We start from the raw sequence: 22,441 nt of genomic DNA, 5'->3' as shown, positions 1-22,441 counted from the left end.
TGCTTCATGTGGATTTTGTCTTCATCTTACTACAACCCTTTAACATAGGTATTGTTATTTCCCTCATTTTATACATGAAAGAACTAGAGTTCATAAAAGTTAATAGGCACACTTCCATCCACACAGCAGTAAATAGTAGAGCTGAGATCCATCCCAGGTTTGCCTGGCTCTAAGCAAAGCTGGGTGCTACCTCTGCACCATGGAACCTCTCTATACTCTTTCAGGCAATAGAAAAGGATGTTCAAAGGAAACAAAACAAAAATGCATGGTTATTTTTGCCAACACAGTGTATTTTTTCACATTCCTGAATTTATCGATAATGTTTTATTTACTCACGTGAAGAGAGCTAAAACACAAGGTCCATGGGACACATCAGGACAGTGGCACCCATGGAATGACCTGGCAGTCAGACTGAATGTTTGTAAAATTTTCTTCTTCATAATTAGCCTGTGATACTGGTTTACTAAGATAGAATGGTGTATTGCCACCAAATATCCCAGTATACCTTCAAGATATAGCCTGGTTATTACTTATTTTTCTCAAAATGGATATTTAAAGAAAATCTGTTTTTATATATCACAATTATTTTCGTTCATTTAGCCAAGGGCAGGTTTTACTGAAATTTTTAAAAAATGGATTTCTCTTTCTTTTAATACTTTTTATTGAAAAGTTCAAAAATGTGACCTCAAGAACCAAATGTTATAAATGTCAGGAACTTGCAGTTTTAATTGATACAAAATGCTAGTGTATCATTTTTACCAGGGTTACATTTTTTGGCTCAGTTTCTGTTATTAAAAATGAAAATTAATAATTGATTCCTTCTCCATTCTACCTTTTTCCTATGTTCAATAAATATTTTAAATTATCTGAATATATTCATACTATAATGCTGTGCTTGGCATTTTGGGTTATTGGAAGTAAGCAATCCCTTCTTGGTGCCCAAAGAAGCTTCCCTCTCATGTAGGTAGTCAGCTCTAGAAAGATGCTTGATTAATGGCCATTCATTCTTGTATGTTGAGTTCACCCAAAGCATTCACTGAGTTCTGTTCCCTTGACATCTAGGGCACTGGGGACACACAAATAAATAAGCCAGTTTGTATTGGTAGCAATATATATTTTAGTTTTGGCATTTTTACATGTTTAAATCTATTTTTTATTTTTAAAAACTAATTTAAAAGATATATAAAATAGTTACAAAATCCAATGAATAAAAATGACAATTTCTACCTTCTGTCCTTTTCTTTCTTACTTGCAATTTGCATGATCTTTCTAGAGCTTTTTCCTAGGAAAATAGAAACATTCATACCCTCAAATTTTATGTTTTAAAAAATTGGGTTGTATTGTCCTATAGATTACTTTTTTTTTTCGCCTAACAACGTATAATAAATATTCTACCAAGTCAGTATCTCTAGATTTTTTTAATTTTAAAAAAAATTTTATACAATTTTTAAAGGTTACTTTCCATTTACAAAATTATTACAAAATGTTGGCTATATTCCCCATTTTGTACAATACACCCTTGAGCCTATCTTACATCCAATAGTTTGTACCTCCCGCTCCTCCCCCACTAGTAGCAACTAGTTTGTTCTCTATATCTGTATCTGCTGTTTTTGTTATATTTATTAGTTTGTTGTATTTTTTAGATTCCACAGATAACCACTGGTAACCACTAGTTTGTTCTCTATATCTGTGAGTCTGCTTCTTTTTTGTTATATTCACTAGTTTGTTGTATGTTTTAGATTCCACATATAAGTGATATCATACAGTATTTGTCTTTCTCTGTCTTACTTGTTTCATTTAGCATAATACCCAATTGCTGCTATTCTTTTTTATGTCTGAGTAGTATTCCATTGTGTGTATATATACCACATCTTCTTTATCCATTCATCTGCTGATGGACACTTAGGTTGTTTCCATATCTTGGCAATTGTAAATAATGCTGCAGTGAACATTGGGGTACATGTATCTTTTTGAATTAATATTTTGGGTTTTTTTGGATATATACCCAGGAGTGGAATTGCTGAGTCATATGCTAGTTCTATTTTTAGTTTTTTGAGAAACCTCCATACTGTTCTCCACAGTGGCTGCACTAGTTTACATTCCTACCAACAGTATACAAGGATTCTGTTTTCTTTACATCCTTGGCAACAGTTGTTACTTGTGTTTTTGTTCTTTTGTTTTTTTGATGATGGCCATTCTGACAGGTATGGGATGATATCACATTGTAGTACTTCTAGTTTTTTGATTTCTCATTTCTAATCTCAGATTTCTCAAACTTTTCAGTCAATTCAGTTTCAGTGATTTTCGTGGTCTAGGATTTCTTCAAAGTTTTTTGTCTTTCCTGGCACCTATTTTTTTTAGCATAATTTTTTGATATATATTTTTCTGTCTGTGAATCTGTGTAGTTACATGGATGTATTTAATCCACCATCTTTAAATGGAAACCAGTTTTAATTTTTTATTGGTTTGAATTGTCTTCATATATTATGATTTGGGAATATTAAGAAATACAATATGTACACCACATCTGATGAAAAATTTTATTATAGTATCAAAAAATTTTTAAATTTTTCCTCTGAGTGTTATTTGGTATTTTTAAATCCATTCTGTTTAAACAAGTAACCTAACTTGATCTGGCCCCCAAACCTTAAGAAAATTTGAAAAATCTAAAGAAAATCTGTCAAAAAGCAATGAAAATAAATTGCTGTTTCATAATAGAGGATCTTTGGGGGATTTTTAGCGGACTCACTAAGCATATTTTGAACATGATTCAAAATGCAATAGAATAGAACATTGAGCTTGAATTCAGGAGACCTGAGTTAAAATGTGGCTCTAGATCTTAGAACAAAGAAAAGAAGTTTTCAGCAACTTGGTGAACCATCTTAAGATTGCAAAGCTTTCTCTCTACCTCATAATGTTGTTTTGAGAATCTCATGGGAAAAAAATATGTGAATAGCTATGTAATATAATTATTAATTATATCTAATAATATAATTATTATTAGATCTATGTTTCTAATGAAGCAAGTTGATATAAAAACGTTGGTGAATGTGAACCTCCCTCCTTCAGTTCTACCCCCAAATAAAAATTAATATGCTAACCAAAATATTTGACAAATTCAGTAACAACCCCTGTGCCATCAAGCCATGAAACTACAGAGCCAACTGAAGCAGGAATGCAAGTTCAACATAAATACTTAATATGATTTTCTTTTACTTTCAGTGTACTTAAATGAAGCAGGGTTCAACTTTGTGAGAAAATGCATTCAAGCTGTGGAAACGAGAGGTCGGTGTTGCCTGATGGGTACACTGTTACTGTTGTGTGGTCCCTTCTTACATAGAAACTGCACAGAATGGGGATATACTTAGTTATTAACAGGAGATTTATTTTAAGTAATATATGAATTATAAGTTATACAAACACATAAGTAACTATACTTTGAACTTCAGTTTACCAAAATCATACTACAGACGTACTTGATTTTTAATGAATTTTCATAATATAGCCTCATTTTACTTCTTATTGATGGACTCTGTTTTTTGTTTTTTTTTTTTTCAAGCTTTAGGAAGGTAAGATTCCTAAGGAGCTTGAATTCAGCTCTCCTCTTTCCCTACATTATATCTCAGAGTGATTTTAGTCATTGTCACAATTTCAGCACCTTTCCTCATTCTAGTTATGACCTCGGTCCTGAAGTCCTCTCCAGTTGCCTTTTACTTCCTGGAAAACTTGTCTAAAGCAAAACCTCCTATTGGGCTTTGGAGTTCTTTAAACTTAGATTCAAATTTTGGTGCTGCCACTTAGAAGTTTTGCGAAGTTAAGTAGGTTCCCTAAAATCTCTGAATCTGTTTCCTCACCTTTAAAGGGAAGCTATCAATTCCATCAAACTGTTCAACATGCAGGACTCTGTGACTGAGGAAACAGAGTATGAGAAATACTGATCATCCCTTTCCATCTTGGATGCTTTTTTATATTCAAGTAGTGGTGAATAAGCAGGTGTACTTCGCTATTTTGAAGCTCTTTAGACTTTCAAATCACTGTTCAATGTCTGCTCTGAGAAATATATGTCTGATGGATGTTTCTAGGGTAGGTTTGCTAAAGTTAGACTGTAAAATTGGATACATAGCTTTCAGATTTTGTGTAGGCATATATCTGAGTTTTTAACATTTTGTACTTCAGAAGCTGTGTCTTAAGCCATTTTCTTGTGATTTTTCCTTCTCATTAGGCATCACAATTTTAGGTCTTTACCGAATAGGAGGAGTGAACTCCAAAGTTCAGAAACTCATGAATACCACATTTTGTAAGTTTTGGATGAAGCCAGTTACTTACTTAATTTTTGTATTCTTAAAGAAAATTCAAACCATAGGTTTCTTTGAGATCTAGATTATTGCTTATCTTTGAGTATTTTCAAGTCATATTTAAAATTAATATTTGTATTCAGCTTTTAAAGTCCATTGTAATAGATGAACAATCAGAATTTGAGAAGGGGCCCTTTTTATAATATTGGACTTTTCCTCAAGTATCCTTTGATTAGCTAGAGGTACAATAGGATTTATGGATGCTGGGATTCAGATTGCCTGACTTGGAATCTTAACTGGGCCAGTTAAAAGCTTTGTGACCTTGGGTAATTTGCTTAACTTCTCTGTGCCTTCACCTCCTTATTTGTAAGCCTAATACATAGTAAGTGTGCTGTGATGTTAGCAATTAGCAAACATCTGATTTGAAAAACTATATTCCATTAGAAATCTTTGAGGTTCAGTGTCAGAGTGAGCTTTGCACCAACTCATGCAAACAACAATCCTAAGGTTAACTCCATTGGCATTCTAAGAAATACATGCCTCTCTCTGTCACCTACTTATGTTAGTATCCATTTTCTTAATGGTGTGAGTGATGTTTTGAATTGCACAGTTTAAACATCTTATTTTAATTCTTTTCAGCTCCCAAATCCCCTCCTGATATGGACATTGATATTGAACTGTGGGATAATAAGACAATAACAAGTGGGCTGAAAAACTACCTCAGGTGAGGGGGGCTTAACTCTTGCCACCGTGCTGTGGTTTCTCAGTCACCCTCTTGGGCAGTCACCACGCATCCCAGGGAGCCCCTGTTTCTTAGCTTCACTCCTCAACACAGTTCCTTCACTTAAGGTGGAATAGCACAGGGTGGTAGTGGTTACGTTTAGTGTTCTGGAACTTATATGTGCTTGTTCAAACAATACACTTAAAAGGCTGCAATAATTTATGAATACTAAATAATAATTTCTGTTTCATGTTAGATTTGAATTCGGGTTTTCATGTATTTTTTTAAGACACCGCAAGTTGAATTTGAAAAAAAAAAAAAAATTTCACTATTGCCCCCATATCTGAGAGGGTTTTTGCTCCTCTGGTCCAATAGTTCTCACAAAGTTAAAAAAAAAAAAAAAAAAAAATTGTCTCCCAGCCTCCCATTTTAATACAGTGGTGGCAAGAAGTGCTCAGGGGCCTTGGTATCTTTGAGGTCTGCATTTTAGAACTACCTGTAGACTCCCTGCTAGGACTTTATCAAACGCCTAATTACCCAATTCTTAAAGAAGCACTGAAAGGTCAGGGGAAATCACAAGATACTGCCATTCTAAAATTTGCTTCATTCTCTATTGTAGGTGCCTGGCAGAACCACTGATGACTTACAAATTACACAAAGATTTTATTGTTGCTGTTAGTAAGTACATTTCCACTGGATGCATTAAAAATGATGTGGTTTTATGCTGTATTAGAGGTGTAAGTTTAAACCTGCTAGTTAACATTTTCCTGTCTATTGCTTAAGAAACTGTCATTCTCATATTTAATAGTTTACAATATGGTTATAAGAAATCACAGTGAACTAAAATACTTTGTTACTTAATAAGACCTTATTGGGGTGGCGAGTATGATGTCATTAGAAAGAGCTGTGAGGAATTATTCCAATTACATTTTACTTGATTGGTGAATGTCAGTTTCTTACAAGAGCAATTTCATGGTTAAATAAACAAGACCACAAATCTGTACAGTCAGTTATGCCAGTGCTTTCACTATACACATACTCACATGCTGTGCTCCTAAATCTGGAGAAAGGGTCAGATATTTTTGGCAGGCAGCAAGCACCTTTTCTCTCTTTTTATATTTCTTGATGATGATCAGATATTTATGTTGTTTCTTTAGATCTGTGACTGCCATAATGTGATATGAATAGATAGGCTTAATTCAAAATTGGGGGGGGGCAGGGGAAGGGGCCAGTGACAATCTTGTAACCTGAGAAGTTAGAAGTGTGTACTTGAAAAACGTTGGGCTCAAAGTGCCAGGTCGCCATCTGAGCCCATCACAACAAGTTGTAACACTTAGGAGTTGGCATTTCATTGTTAGGATGTATGAGGTATGACTGTAACAAGAGTATTTTCCACAGTCTAAGAAAGAAATCAGCTGCATTAGTTTACCACACATTGTAATGTCACAGGAAGTATTGTCTACTGACAAAAGTGTCAGGTAAAGCTGAATGATCTTGGTTTTCAGTCCAGCGTACATGACTGACCACATGATCTCACAAACATCTATACTACTTAGCTTTCTCCTGAAAGCTCTGCACTTGACATCCTCTTTGTAGAAACCTGTCTTTGTAAGAAGAACAAGACCTTAGAAAATATATAATCCAACCTCATTTTATTAACTAGGAAATCAGGACCCAGAGGGGGCAGATGACTTTGTCCAAGGACACTGGTAAATTCATAGCAATATCAGGACTACAAGCCAGCTTTTTTGACCCTTAACCTAGAACACTTTCTTACAAAAATTTAGTTTTATAGAAAACGGTGTTTGATCCACTTAGCTAGAATGGCTCAATGAGCTGGTTGTTCTGATACAAACATTTGGTCACAAGATTTTTTTTCTTCACTTCTGTGACAAATAATGATCATATTATTCACTACCATGATAATTAAAATGTGTCTTATGTATAAGAATTTATCTTTTGTCTGGGTCAAGGATCATAAAATTAGGTATTATTTGGGTTCAAGCAAGAGAAATCCAGCTCAGGAAAAAGGGGGAGTTATTCAGAGACTAAGGGGAGTCCCTCAGAATTCCTTGGCAGAGAATGGGTCCTGCCTTCCATGGCCTGCAACCAGGAACCTCAGAGTAGGAAATAGATGTTTCTCTGCCCATCCTCCCAACTCTTTTTGGAGGGTCTCTCATTTTTGTTCTTTGCTGCATATCTGCCTTATTCTTATCTTCGCTTCCAGACAGATTTTTCTTGGCTTTCTACCTGGGTTTACATGATGTGCCTTTTCACGTATCCAGCAGGCAGATCAGTTTTTGTGTCTCCATTCCAACGCCTGGGAGAAACTTCACGTTTGGCCCAACCAAAGCCAGGCTCTTTCCTTACCTCATGAACAAATAGCTGTGCCCAGAAGAGATGAAGGTCCCATAATGTAAACCCTATGTGTTGGGCACTTTCTGAAGAAAGGGCTTGGCAGGGTGAGCAGTCAACCCAGAATCTGTTTATTGTAGTAAGAGACTATTAAATAGATTCCTTGTTCTGAAGCATTAGAAGTTTCTCTAGAAGACTTGTCAACATCTTGGCTCTTGCCTTGTAGACTAGACTTGCTTTAGATGATTTTTTGCTTTTCAGATTTACCATTGTCAGCGTGGGCTTAAAAATCTACCAGGCCTTTGTTTGTGCAATAATCCTGACACCTCACAAAAATAACTCCCTGCCATCTTTGGATCTATAAAATTTGGAAAGGAATACCTGCTTCCTCTGGTTTGATGGAGTCACTTGGAGGTTTCAATGCGTTAGAGTGTATTGTAGTGCCTGGCACATTAGGCCACTTGCAACAACTGCTGTGATCACTCACGTTGCTAAAGGTTTTATTCTATCCTTGTGTAGCAAAACCCAAGGAGGAGATGAATTATGGTTGTATGGAAGTATACAGCTCAGGGGCTAAGAGCACATGTCTGGATTAGATAGAACTGGGTTTGACTTCTCTACTTACTGATTGCAGACCATGGACAAATTACTCAACGTCTCTAAGCCTTAGGAAATGATAGTGATAATACTTACCATGTGAAGCAGTGCTTATAAGGCACAATGGGTGGAAGTGGTTATGATACTTTAATTACTAATGTTTATATATGCATTTTAATACAATTAAAATTTGAACCTTTGCAACCTTTTTTATGTTACAGAGTCTGATGACCAAAACTACCGGGTGGAGGCTGTACATGCATTAGTGCACAAATTACCAGAGAAAAACAGAGAGATGCTGGACATCTTAATAAAGCACCTGGTCAAGTAATTCTCTGACTTATGTTGTTCACTTAATTACTTGTTCAGCTGTTAAACTTAAGCATGTTCATGTCTTTTTAAAGGGTGTGATGGAGCTATAACCTTGCTATTATAATCAGAGTCCATTGAATGTGCTTAAAAAATGATGTGGCAGTTTGTTTTTAAGATACATCTATACGTGTGTGTGTGTACCTGTGTATGTTTACGACATGCAAATAATTATACCCTTGCAACCGTTATACTAATGATGGAAAATTTTCATGTCAACTTAAAAATATATGAAGGGGTATATAGCTCTTTCCCAGTTCTTTTAGATACATTGTAAGCCCAAAGTTTGAAGACCAGTTCTCTATTCTACTAGGGTCACCAGGTTGTACCAGGTCAAACTGCCACTTGAATGTTAGCTTCCTTCTCCAGATTCATAGTATCTGTTGGCCTCTGAAGATCTTTCTAACTCCGCTGTTAGTTCATCTATGTATTTAAAAATCTTGATAGATAGATATTGTATTAGTCAAGTTTCTCCAGAGAAACAGAACCGATAGGATATTGTGTGTGTGTATGTATATACATACACACATATATGCATATATGTATATATATATATATATACATACATACACACACATATGTATAAGAGAGAGATTGACTGATTGCAAGGAATTGGCTAAACAATTGCAGAGACTGATTTCAAGGCAGGCTGGAGACCCAGAGAAGAGTTGATGTCGCAGCTTGAATCCAAGGCAGCCTGAGGCACAATTCCTTCTTCCTCAGGGACCTCAGTCTTTTTCTCTTAAGACCTTGAACTGATGTTGGATGAGGCCCACCCATGTTATGGACAGTTGTCTACTTTACTCAGAGCCTACTGATTTTAAGGTTAATGTCATCTAAAAGTACTTTCACAGAAATATCTAGAATTATGTTTCACCAAATATCAGGGTACTGCAGCCTAGAAAATTTGACACGTAACTTTAGCCATCACAGATCTATCTTGATTCACACACACACACACACACACACACACACACACACACATACATTTAATCAAGAAGTTTGTTAGCCATGCTGCTGGAAACAAAAGTCCAAATTCAGGTTTTAAACTTACTTAAAAATTCCCTTATAGCCCCATTTACAAATAGGAACATTTTTTGTCTTAATGAGTACCACGATTCATAATCAAATGATTAATCCTTCCTTGTTTGCTACAAGTAGTAACCCAATGTACCCTAATTTGAGCCATGCACATTTGAAACAGTGATGTACATTAATCAGCCTCATCTTAACTTGCAGACTTTGAGATAATATGAATTTAGCCTCCTTGAAATAAGAAGGAAATCCACTAGGAATGACTTCATTTCAAGTTCATTTTTAACTGTTGCTCATATCAGCACCTCTTTTAGCTAATGAATAGGGACTCACTATCCTTGGTCAGAATTACATAGTCTTGAATTATGCTTTTTGAGTTCTGTGACCTCTTCATGAAACTTATCCATACTGTATTTAGTGGGCATTCTCTTGCTGTATTCAAGCTAATTTTTTAGCAAAGCCTTTTAAAATGTACCTTTAAAGTTTCATGAGTGTCACATAAAATGGTTTTGCTTAATTATTCAGAATGTTAGATGAACACAAGTTTCACCTTTAATTATGAATGTGATACAGGAAATAGCAGAGAGAGAGTGTCTAGCCATTGAAGAGTACTTAAAATTCTTCTGCCCAACCTTCACCACCATTCCTGGCTCTTTCTTGAATCTGTAAAAGGTCAGTCTCCACTGTTTGAGCAGCAGCAGTAGAATGTGTGCCCACATCACCAATGACTTACTTAAGTAAACTAATAACACTCTTGGTCCCTGGCCACCTTATTGACTTAAGAAAAGAGAATTTAAGATCAGTGACCTGGATTGGTCACTGGCCTAAAGAACCAATGACTGATTCCAAATCTCCATTAATTAGCTCTGAGACATGGTATAAATCATTGATGTACTTCTGAAAATACTTTGTCTTTAAAACAAGGACATCTGTGGAATCTGCTTTGTACACAAGTTGAGGGAATGAGTTCCAGAACTGGCTGAAATGTGGAATGATAAGGGTCTGTACTGACTGACTAGCTCAGCAGAAGGGAAATTCAATGAAGAGAAAATAGGTGATCAAAATATTTTATCTTCTGAACACCATAGTCATTAACTCTCCTTTTCAAAACAGACCAGTTTTTTATGATTTCTAAATTTATTCCCAGTGAGCTTAATTCAGTCATATTCTAGGTTACTTATATTACCAGGAACTCTTACATTTTAGAGTATATCAAGGGTACCTAGAGTCAGTTTAATTACAGGGAAGACTATTATTTTAAGACCATATTTTATTCAGTTTAACTCATTTTATTTAATTCTCCCAAACTGCTCTAAGGATTGTCCTTCTTATACTTTGTAGATGAGGGAACTGAAGCCTAGAGAGAGGTATTAAATAATGGACTGATTGCACCTAGCTTCCAAGTTGGAAGGACCCAAGCTTTAAATACAGACAGGCTCACTGCCTTTACAGATGACTTAGTAGACTCTCTAATACATTTTAAGCAATTAATATAATATTTGGTTGTATAAAAAGGAAACTTGGAATGAAATTCTTATACTAACCAAGAACCTTCTGAGCTAGTGCTGTCTTGGGTACAAGGGGAAAATTCAGTCAGTGGGACAGTCAGCTCTTCCTGTCCTATGCCAAAAGTCACATGGATAATCCAGAATCCTAGATTCCTCATAAAATTTTACTTTTGTTTCTAGAATGAAGTTAGTGTGCATACTCAATCAGATATAAACATTATCTTATGTTCCTTCCTAGAACTTTATATTCTAACAACCTGGCTGGGAGTAAGATAGAAAAGGCAGTGGTTAACCTAGGAGACTGGTTAAATAAATGAGATTTCCTATTAATGCATCCAATTTCCAAGTTAAATCAGTTAACTAGTCAAAGTCATTTTTGAGAGTTTACTGGGATTACTTTTCTAAGGTCAGTAGTATCAGAGCCCTTTCATTTTATTTTCATTTTCAGGCCAGCACTGATGCTACCATATCTCCTTGTCTTACTGTTTGCCTAGCCCAGTGCTCAGCGCTAGGGAGGCACTTAGGGAAGTTTTGGATGGATGGTGGATGGTGGATGGATAGAAGGGAAGTAGGATGGAAACATGCCATAACCAGTCATCTTATGTGGGGAGCTCAGGGGTACTCCTGACTTGAAGTCAGGAGACCCAATTTGAAACAAAATCTCTGTTCCTAATTTGCTGTGACCTCAGGTACATCATTTTTACTTGAGGAGCTTCTTTTTGAAAAATCTGTACAATAGAAAATAACTGGCTTCCTGGGAGGATTAAGTGCAATATTATCTATGAAAATGCCTGGCAGTAGGTTCTCAATATATGTTTAGTGAATCCGAATATAATTATAACCAGTCTACTCCTTTTCTCTACTTTTTAAAAAAATTTTTTTATTGAAGTAGTATAGTTAATTTACAATGTTGTGTTAATTACTGCTGTACAACACAGTTATTCAGTTTTTTTATATATATATATATATATATATATATATATATATATATATACACACACACACACACACACACACACACACATTCTTTTTATATATATATTCTTTTCCATTATGGTTTATCACAGGATGTTGACTATAGTTCTCTGTGCTATACAGTAAGGCCTTTTTGTTTATCCATTCTCTATATAAAAGCTTACATCTGCTAACCCCAACCTCCCACTGTGTCCCTCCCCCAACCCCTTCCCCCTTGGCAACCACCAGTCTGTTCTCTATGTCCATGATTCTGTTTCTGTTTCATAGATAGGTTCATTTGTGTCATATTTTAGATTCCACATATAAGTGATATCATATGGTATTTTTCTTTCTCTTTCTGACTTGCTTCACTTAGTATTGTAATTTCTAGTTGCATCCATGTTGCTTCAAATGGCATTGTTTCATTCTTCTTTATGGCTGAGTAGTATTCCATTGTATGTATGTACCACATCTTTATCCATTCATCCGTCAGTGGACATTTAGGTTGTTTCCATTTCTTGGCTGTTGTGAATAATGCTGCTATGAACATAGGGGTGCATGTATCTTTTTGAATTATAGTTTTGTCTGGTTACATGCCCAGGAATGGGATTGCTGGATCATATGGTAATTCTACTTGTAGTTTTCTGAGGAACCTCCATACTGTTTTCCACAGTGGCTATACCAACTTACACTCCCACCCACAGTGTAGGAGGGTTCCCTTTTCTCCACACCCTCTCCAGCATTTGTTATCTGCAGGCTTTTTAATGATGGCCATTATGACTGACAACCAGTCTACTCTTAACCATCTGTTCTAAAAGAAGTATAGTACTGTAGGAAATACCAAACAGCTGATAATCTCTCTAGGGTGATTGAACTCCACTTAGGAAATCAAGGTTTTTTCCTTCGATAGATTAACCTTTGTAATTATGTTTTACTTTGGCCAGTGTTAACTTTTTACATCTTTTTAGACTATACCCACTAATGCCAGTTGGGAGTAGCTGAACCTGACTATTTGGGAAAGTTAGCCTGTAATGGCATGTTTATATTTTATGCCATAAGTTTAGTGGATGAGAACATTTAATAATTATTAAACATATAACTTAAAATATTTTGTTCCTCTTATTTGCAGAGTGTCACTACATAGCCAGCAAAATCTCATGACTGTCTCAAACCTTGGTGTCATATTTGGTCCGACTCTAATGAGAGCACAGGAAGAAACTGTGGCTGCCATGATGAATATTAAATTTCAGAATATTGTGGTTGAAATTCTGATAGAGCACTATGAAAAGGTATACTGAATTTTCATGTAGAAATATAAAATTTTATCTGGCTTCTAAGAAGAAATCTTGCATTTGTATCATCTATGATCCTCACATTGTGATCTAAGATCCCTATTTGGTATCAGTCTTGTAAATTTTGTGTAAATTGCTTCTTCATGAGGACTTTGATTTTCTTTTTTCTTGTTCAGTTTTTAAGTGCTTCTCAAAATCCTCTAAGTAAATGATTTCCTTTCTTTTGACATTATTTACTTGTCAAGATTTTCTTCTTTAGTATTTATATAATTAGTTTTTTACTCATACTCAGAAAATAGAATCATTTTGCGGTTAAGTCTATTTTAACTTTTTTCAGCTTTTTGGAATTAGACTCTCCTTATACAGCAGAGCTAATATTCTAGATAAAACAAAAGAAAATAATCAGGGAACAGTCTTGAAACCCTCTCTATATCCAATCCCTAAGGAGGCTTTCTCTAAAAGAGTGAGATCTTAGAATAACTATAAAAGTGAGAAATTGGGAGAGCCAAGTTGATTGGATTATTAAGCAAACTCAGCCATTGAAGGTCTAAACATTGTGATCCATTTATGTCTGATCTAGTCCTTGTGAGAGGATGGCAGTGCCTCTCTCCTTCCCCAGTTCCTCTCTGGTGCCTGTAGAAGGATATCCTTGGTACCTAGCTAAGACTGTAAGCGCTCTTAAAACCCAAGAGTGCACGGCTGCATCCTATAGCTGTGCTCAGACCTCTGCCTGCAGCTTGTCATAGTCTTGACAGTTCGGGGCCAACAGCATGTCAGCACCTTCTCCTGAGAAGCAAGGGGCTGCTCAGCTGGGGAATGGTACAAAACGAGCCTCTTCCCCTCAGGTTATGTTCAGCATGAAGGTGAAAGAGAATATCATAGTAAAAAGAATCAGTGTGTCTTGACATAGACATTTGTTAATATTTGAGACATTTCTTAAAATTATTGGAAAATCTGAATTTCACTATTGGGGAATGGGGAAGAATAAAAAAGAAAACCCAGAGGAAGCATTACTCAGTGTAAATGGAAAAGTTATAAATGCTCTAGGATATTTATTTTTTGTATCAAGCATCTCTTGCCATGCAATTGATGAACTAACGTATAGTTCTAAGATTATTTAATAGCTCTCAAAGCCAATTTTATGACGAAAATGTCAATTTCACCTTTTTATTGACCTCAGTCCATTTTTCTTCTACGTAGATTTTTCATACTGCCCCAGACCCAAGCATCCCTCTTCCTCAGCCTCAGTCTCGATCTGGATCCCGAAGGACACGTGCAATTTGCCTCTCCACAGGCTCCCGGAAGCCCAGAGGGAGGTATACCCCATGCTTGGCAGAACCCGATAGTAAGTGTACTGGCCTCAAGGAGATGCCTTCTTCATTAATTCGGCTTTATCACACCTTATTAGTACTTAGGTAGAAATAGAAGATATTCTTACTGGTGCTGTCGTCTTAACACCTGCCCCCCACAACCCACCACATTACGTAGTCTCTGTCAGTATAGTTGGAAGGTACCTTGGACAAGCAAATTCATTCCTGATACAAAGGGAAAAAATAATTTGTGCAATGCCCTTTTTCTCTGTAACGGTGATTAAGTACATCGGGTGCTACTTCGTAGCAGGTTTTGTCCTGTTGTCAAAGTCATAGAGAAGAAAGCAAGAGAAAGCCTGGCTGAGGCAGTCATTTTCTTTCTTCCTTTCACATTATGTTCTTAAAGCATCATCTCTTGGGTATCAAAGGGTCTGAAACAGAGAGAAAAGAAATAAAAAGAGAATCTACACCACACATTATTGCTAACTTACTATTCTGAGCCAAGCCCCACCATAAGGTGGGTGGCAGCTTGAGCCCAAAGCATGTGCTAAACTGTGGCCATTTTCATTTTATTTTCGACTCCCAACCCTCTCCCCACACTCCCAGTTTTCCCCACAATCAGTGTTAAATTTTTAATTTAGATCTACTATTTGAATACTTTATTACAGCTTCTCTGATTTTTTTCTTATACCTTACTTGTAGAAACATTAAAAAATACAGCCAGTTAAAATAACCAGTTTTCTTATGTTGCTACATTCTTAGCAGAAAAAGGAGAAAAATCCTTTCTTTAAAAATTCTGAGGAGCTTATAACTTGCAGCCGACTGTTAATGGTGCCTTTGAATGAAGGAGGACTCAGATACCATTGTAACTCAGAATCACCTAAGATCAGAAAAGTAAAAGAAGGCAGACATATGTCTCAGCATTTCCCCCTTCCATTGATTTCTTTAATATCATCAAGAAATCTTATTTCTCATACTTGTGAGTCCTGTTTCAGAAGCAAATTTTGTCTGAATTCAAGTCAGCCCACTAATGCTTCAAGAAATAACATTATTTCATCCGGGCAGGGCACATATAAAAGCTCCCTTGAATAGTATTGAAAAAAGCCTTCACCGAGTTCAAATGCATATTTTAAAGCATTTCTCCAGAACTGAGGAACAGTCCTCCATAGCACGTAAAGGCCTATCACTTCAGTGGGGTCAGGTGGCCACGGAGCACATGAGAGCTGGAGAACAGAAGGGTTTGGGGGTGCCGGTTTCAACAGAGAGCCGCTGTTCTTTTCTCTCCCACCCCTGCCCCTGCTCAGGCGACTCCTATAGCAGCAGCCCGGACAGCACACCAATGGGGAGCATTGAGTCACTTTCCTCTCACTCCTCTGAACAAAACAGCACGACAAAGTCCGCTTCCTGCCCTCCCAGGGAGAAATCTGGAGGGATTCCTTGGATTGCATCCCCATCACCTTCCAATGGACAGAAAAGTCTTGGTCTCTGGACAACTAGTCCTGAGTCAAGTTCTAGAGAAGATGCAACCAAAACAGATGCAGAATCAGATTGCCAGAGTGTCACTTCGGTCACTAGCCCAGGGGATGTGTCCCCACCCATAGACCTGGCCAAGAAAGGGCCTTATGGGCTTCCAGGACTGAAAAGAGCCTCAGCTTCCTCTCTCAGATCCATCTCTGCAGCGGAAGGTAAGCCAGCATAGAGCCTGTGCAGGATGTCATTGTTCCTGTGTCACCTGCTGGATTGTTCAGCATGGTTAAGGAGGGAAAACTTAATAGTGAAGGGACAGACAATGCTTACCTGCTTTGTTCCTGAGCTAGGATTTTTAAAACTCCTGTATGCTGTGACATTTTTTCTGGATCTTTCCATCTCTCTGAGGTGATGTCTTTGTAATTACGGTAGACTGTGATCTCCCAGAGTGATGGGCTGCTGTGCTCAAAGAACATTCTGTCCCTTCTCATTTGGGCTCAGAGAAAAATGCCTCCTTTTGTTATGCGCATGGACTGTGTTATGGCTCTTATTTTGTCTAATAGCACCTTGCCTGTTTTCTTGGGCTTTCTCTTTAGGAAACAAGAGCTACAGTGGATCCATTCAAAGCTTAACTTCCATAGGTTCCAAAGAGACGCCCAAAGCCCCGCCAAACCCAGATCTGCCTCCCAAAATGTGCAGGAAGTTAAGGCTAGACGCTGCCTCCAGCAATGGTTACCAGCGACCCGGCTCCGTGTAAGTGAGAGAGCCTTTGTTTGCTATTTGCTGTGCTTCCCAGGGGTATACAGGGGCTGAGTGTGTGCATAAGTACTCTTAGGTTTCCCACAGCCAAATGCTCACCTGTGGAGTGGGTGCCATCAACTTCTGCAGGACCCTGTCCTCTTTTACAAGTGATGTGAAAGTTAGTACGCTTAGGATATACATATAAAATCTCATGGGGAGACTCTTCAGGCACTTTCCTTAGGAGCAGAGCTATGGCTTAATTTAAAGACATGAAAACAGATGTATAATATAGTGGTTTGGGGTTTTGAAACTAGACGCCTTCCTGTGAAAGCGAAACATCCACCACTCAGCTGTGGCGACTGCCCATATCCTTGACCCTCCCTCTCTTTGTTAGAAATATAGCTGCTTTCTGTCTGGTGAGGGTTGGTTTTCTCTCCTCTCCATCGTATGTCTCCCCTACCTGAGTACTCACTGATTTAAACTCCGAGAGAACAGGGAACATGAAAGGCAAGAAGGAGTGCTTCTAATTGAAAGAAATGACCCAGAGGTGTAAAGGCCGAGAGGGTAGGGTGTATAGATGAGAACAGAAAGGGGGCAAAGAGGAGAAAATGAGAAACTGGAAAAGCAAGTAAGAGAATCCAAAGAGGAAAGTTTTTCTCCCTTTCATTTTATTTTCCTGACTTTTGCTGAGCTTTTCCAAACGCTGTATGAGCTATTACTGAGCATCCTTGCATATTGTTATTTCTTTTAAGGTCCACAGTGTCCTTCTGCAGTAGGTGGTATAAATCTTGTTTTAGAGATAATTAGAGCTAATACTGGAAAGTTAAGGTACACACACACTCAGCCAGTAAGTGGCAGAGCTGGGATTGTAACCCAGGGTTGTCCAACTTGAGTCTGTGCTATTTCTCTTATGCCATGCCCATTTTTAATATGGTGGTATTCCTGACATTTTAATTATTCATTACAAGTCCAGTAAGGCATTTTACTAAGCCTGTTTCCAGAGGAACAGCATCTTAAATTTATTAGTACATCCCTTTCTTTGACAAGAACCTTTTGTTTCAGAGTGTGTTTCACATATGTTATCTCTCATGTTCAGAAATCCAGCTACCACGATATAGGCAGATATATTTGTAACTCTGTCTGCTCTAGTTCTGGTGTGTATAGTTCTAGCCCTTAAGAGAAATTAAATTTTAAGCCAAATATGTCAAGGAAGATGGGAGAATATAAACTCTCTCCTTTGTGGGGGAAAGAGAAGAGCTGCTATTTTGTGATTTTTACGGATAAAGTAGAAATTAAAATGTAGAGACCGTATGTTCTGTATTAGGTGTAAAATGATCCTTCAGATTATCAAATGGCTCATCTCTGGGAAAAAAAGTTTGTCATTTAAAGAAATAAGATAGTTTTTAAATATCTAATTTAAAAAATCATTCAAAGAATTTTATATTCTCTTCTAGTAAATATAGGAATTTTTCTAATTATCTAGGGTACCTTAGTTTTAGTTCTTTTCACTGTCTACCCAATAGTCTCACTTTTCAAATAGATGCCTTTCCCTCATCATGATTTGAAACAAATTTATTTATTGGTCATATTTTCAGAGTTCTCTCTTTTCACTTTATAGGAACTGTGTTCAAATATTTTAAAAATACGTGAAACAATTTTAGAATTAGTTGTGTCTTAGCTATCAGAACACAAAACAGTTCTTCTTTTGTCTTGTTGATGTGACTCCTCCCTTGTGGCTCCACGGGAGTCAATGAAAAAGTGTTCCTTTTTTTCTGCTCCCAGGGTTTTCTCAGGTACAAAAAATGCAGGCAGTAAGATCCCCAGAGGAAGTAGCTATAGGTTTATTACTGTCTGGTACTCGGTGAGCTAGAGACTACATCTAAAAATTTCTTCTACATTAAAGCTTAAAACAATTAAAATTCAGGTCAAATTTTGGGGACAAATGTTAACTAATTTTTCTGTTTGGGTTAACTGATAACCCTGAATTTTGCTTTGAGCTGCATGATTTTCTAATGGATTTTAATGAAACTTGTATTTTAAAATTATTTTTCAGTGTGGCAGCAAAGGCCCAACTGTTTGAAAACGTTGGTTCACTTAAGTCAGTTTCTTCTGGGCGGTAAGTTCTCAAAACTCTTCAAGTAAAAAACATAAAATAGTGGTGACATTGTTGCCTTGTGTTGACATGGCAGGTCATCTTTGACAGCTCTGCCCCTCAGGTCTGCAGATGGTCAAATCCACCTCTGCTGTCTTCACAGGGAAGTGGTCATGACCATATACAGCATTTAGCATGTCAAAATGTTACAGCAGTGCCTTGTTCGCTAAAACCTTCACAAAGGAAGGGGTCTAAACAAAGAGGTTTTCTGAAAGACACAAGTTGCCGTAACCCTTTGCATACCAAAGACTCCTTTGATAACAGTTAGTTTGTGGACATTTTTCAAATGTGTGTTTTTGACTTGTAAAAGTTAATAGCACTTTTTTTCTGGAAGAAGCTTCATGAACATGCATTTAAAGACTGCTTATTCTTAATGGCCACTATGGTGCTGTAGAGCTGATTGCCCCAGGGGACTCTGGTGTTTGAGTGCAGTACTTCATTCAGGGTTTCCAGATTTTACCTTCTGCTCCATTTTTAGAAGGACAAGAATTGTTATATCTTGCTGTTCTTCATGTGCTTGCTTCTAAGTACCTGCTTCCTCTTCTCTCGGTCCAAATTGATTCTTCTCATCTGCAGTGGACTTTGGGTTTTAATTTTGAATATGTCTAAACTAATGGAATTTCTTAGTATTTTGCTATTTGTGATTTTTTTCTTTTTCTTTTTCTTTTTTTTTACCATCAGCAACTAGTACAGGTTGGAAATATTCAGTGAATGCTTGTTGAAAGAGAACATAAATGAGAACACTTGAAGGACAAACCTTGATTCTTTTGTTTTTTTGGATGTACTGACCAAAAAAAAACAAGGTTTGTCCTTCAAGTGTTCTCATTTATATTCTTGACCATATAAAAGTATGTGAACTTTCTCAGCAAACATTTTTTAAGCACCTGCACAATATTGGGCTTTGTCCTAGTTACTAGGGATAACAGTAACCTTCACACTCTTTTTTTCCAAAGCTTCGTGAGGGTGCTCCTATGTTAGTGTTTTTAACTCCACAGAGTAGAGCCGCTTTGGTATCTCACTAGGACGATGGTCAATGCCTTGCATTTATATAGCAAATCCCAGCGTACTTGCATGTACCTTACCTCTGTCTGTAGCATCTTCACCTTCTTCCTTTTTATCAAGGCATGGTGAAAACTAAGCACTGTGCATGTCAGAGCAAACATGATCTCTCTGAGACTGTCACTACTGTTAGGCCTTAGTGTAAGGGATTTAACCTTGCTACTTCTGTCTGTCTTGCTAAATGATTGAATTGCTCCACTAGATGGAGCCCTTTTATTAGGAAGCTCTAAACAATCTTAAGAACTCAAGTACTGGAATCAGAGATAATCTTTTAAGAGCTTTAAGACAGCAAGATATTAATGAAGTAAATCAGTATATGACAGTAAATTAATTACTCTGTTATACAGTAAGCTTACTCAGATGTTCAACAATCAATCTATGCATTTGCAATATGCTTTTACATTCCAAATACTCCAAATCCACTTCTAATAGTTGTCGGCATAAACTTAGAGCTCACTCAATGATATATTGAAGTTTAAGTCTTCTCTGTCAGTCAGTGTGCAGCACTTGTGCACAGTGTCATAACTTTTCACCTGCCCTTTTATTTTGCTTAACTTTGTCTGCCTTTATCAGTTTAGGTAAAACAGTTACCTGTTGCGGTCTTCAAGGGGTGATCTTATGTGGGAGTATCCCTATACAGACTGTGTTTGCCCAGTGCCTTTGGTGAAAGAGCTGGATTTGATGTAGATGCAAGTCACATCTTTTCTCAGGGTGTGCAGACAGCTGTCACCTTGGTAGGGGGTGTGGCTGGTGCTGGAGGGACTAGAGCCTGCACAGGACGTGAGGCATGGCTTTGCCTCTGCTTAGCGACTGTCACTGTCCTACCGGGGACAGGGTCTGATCCCACGTTGCTGGAGCAGAAGCCCTGAAGGTATGGCCTGAACTGGCTCTGTTCCCTTTAAATGTGTGTGTTTCCCTCTCCCTGCACCAGGACCCTTGCCCCAGAGGGGGAAGTGCTAAAGCAAGTGGGGCCCATGTAGGCTCTCAGCTCATGTCAGCTGCAGACAGAGGTCCGATGCACTGCCTGTGCAGGTGCCCATGGCTCTGCTCAGACACAGCCTCTGGTGCAAGTCACCTTCATCCCTCACAGCCAATCACTGCCCTGACCTCTGCTGCCCCTACCGTGTCATAGAACTGTTCCACAAGGCAGGCAGGATGCGCACAGACTCTCTGTGTGTATGGGGGGCCACCACACACACACAGAGTGTGGAGTGGCCACCGTCAGAGATCTGGGTTGCTTCTGATGCACTGCTTGAGTAAGGGCCACCAATGGCTGCCACTGCCCCACCCAGGCTCTGCCCTGGCACCGGGTCACCTCTGCATCCCACAGTCAAGTCGTCTCCCTAGTCCTTGCTGTCCCAGGTCCAGTGCTGCACTGTGATGTGGAGTCTGTGAGGCTGGAACATTGGCTGGGCTTGAGCTGGGGTGTATGTGGTGAGGCAGCTGCCAGAAACCCAGCAGCCGCTAGGATCGACCTCTCTCCACCCTGCCAGGGGAAAAGCCAGTGTGCATGTGCTCTTCCCAAGAGGAATCCAGGCTTCCCACAGCCCTCCTGTTGGTACCACTGGTCCTCCAACCAGCCAAGGGCACTTTTCTCCCCCACATAGGCCCTCAGGACTGGGGCACCCAACCTGGGGCTTGTATCGCTCCCTTCCCAGGATAGCTCTCTGCCTGTCTAATCTCTCTTTTCCTCTGAGTTCCCTCCCAGGGGTACAGATCCTGACCCAAATGCTTCTCTTCCCTTCCTACTCAATTCCATGTGTATCTTTCTTGGTTGTACAGGAGTCCTCCTGCCAGTTTCCAATTTGTTTTCAGTGAGAATTGTTCCACATGTAGATGTATTTTGGATGTGTTCATGGGTGGAGGTGAGGTCTATGTTCTCTTACTCTGCCATCTTGGTCTGAATTCTGGGAAATCCATTTTCTTTATCTATGAAATGAAGGTCACAATTCTGTTTCTGACATGTTGTCAGTGTACAAAATGATGTATTTGAAGTACATGGTAAATTCTCCATAGACGGTCTCTACAATAATAACTAATATTGTTATAATTATTATTATCGAAACTGCTTGCTTAAGATCATCAAGCCTCTAATTAATATGTGTTTGGTATTTGAACATTAACTCTTAACAGTCATTTGAAATCCTTTTGTACCATTAAATACAACTAAACAACAGAAGTTGAGGGTATTTCCCTTACTAACCTCCTACAATGCCTATTTTGCTTTCCTTCTAGGGACCTTAGGATACTCTTGAATTGGACCTCGAAGAATGGTAGAACTGGTAGTGGATGGTAGAGAGACTAGCCACATTTGGGAAAGAGACCAGTTGGGAGATTTTAGTGGATAGTCTTGAGCAACAGAAAAATAACACCTCTGGATTCACTGCAGCCTCTGAGAGTCATTGAGCAAAGAGGTGATCTAATCAGTGATGCACTTGATCAGATCATTCAAGTGGCTTTTCAAGGAGGTTGTTGAAGGGAAGAGAACCATTTAAGGTGGAACTGGTGATATTTTAAAGATATTTTAAAGACCTTAATTAGGGCATTAACAAAAGCATGAAAAACTGTAAGGAGAATTTTATGGCT

General features: G+C 38.0%; 1 protein-coding gene across 2 annotated transcripts in view; it reads left to right on the top strand.

Annotated features, from left to right (window-relative positions):
• The window catches only part of ARHGAP42 (Rho GTPase activating protein 42), a 284,843-nt gene that overhangs the window by 250,395 nt on the left and 12,007 nt on the right, over window positions 1–22,441 (top strand). For both annotated transcript variants that reach the window (XM_060018066.1, XM_060018067.1), the window contains 10 exons: window positions 3,223–3,285; window positions 4,223–4,297; window positions 4,935–5,019; window positions 5,636–5,694; window positions 8,190–8,295; window positions 12,964–13,123; window positions 14,327–14,471; window positions 15,741–16,121; window positions 16,500–16,656; window positions 18,698–18,760. In XM_060018066.1, coding sequence (XP_059874049.1) covers window positions 3,223–3,285; window positions 4,223–4,297; window positions 4,935–5,019; window positions 5,636–5,694; window positions 8,190–8,295; window positions 12,964–13,123; window positions 14,327–14,471; window positions 15,741–16,121; window positions 16,500–16,656; window positions 18,698–18,760 — 1,294 coding nt within the window. The remainder of the gene's footprint in view (window positions 1–3,222; window positions 3,286–4,222; window positions 4,298–4,934; window positions 5,020–5,635; window positions 5,695–8,189; window positions 8,296–12,963; window positions 13,124–14,326; window positions 14,472–15,740; window positions 16,122–16,499; window positions 16,657–18,697; window positions 18,761–22,441) is intronic.

Source organism: Delphinus delphis, chromosome 8 (assembly GCF_949987515.2).
Source record: "Delphinus delphis chromosome 8, mDelDel1.2, whole genome shotgun sequence".
Taxonomy (NCBI): Eukaryota; Metazoa; Chordata; class Mammalia; order Artiodactyla; family Delphinidae; genus Delphinus; species Delphinus delphis.
Note: the sequence above shows the minus strand (reverse complement) of the source record. Positions and strands in the feature narration are given on the sequence as shown.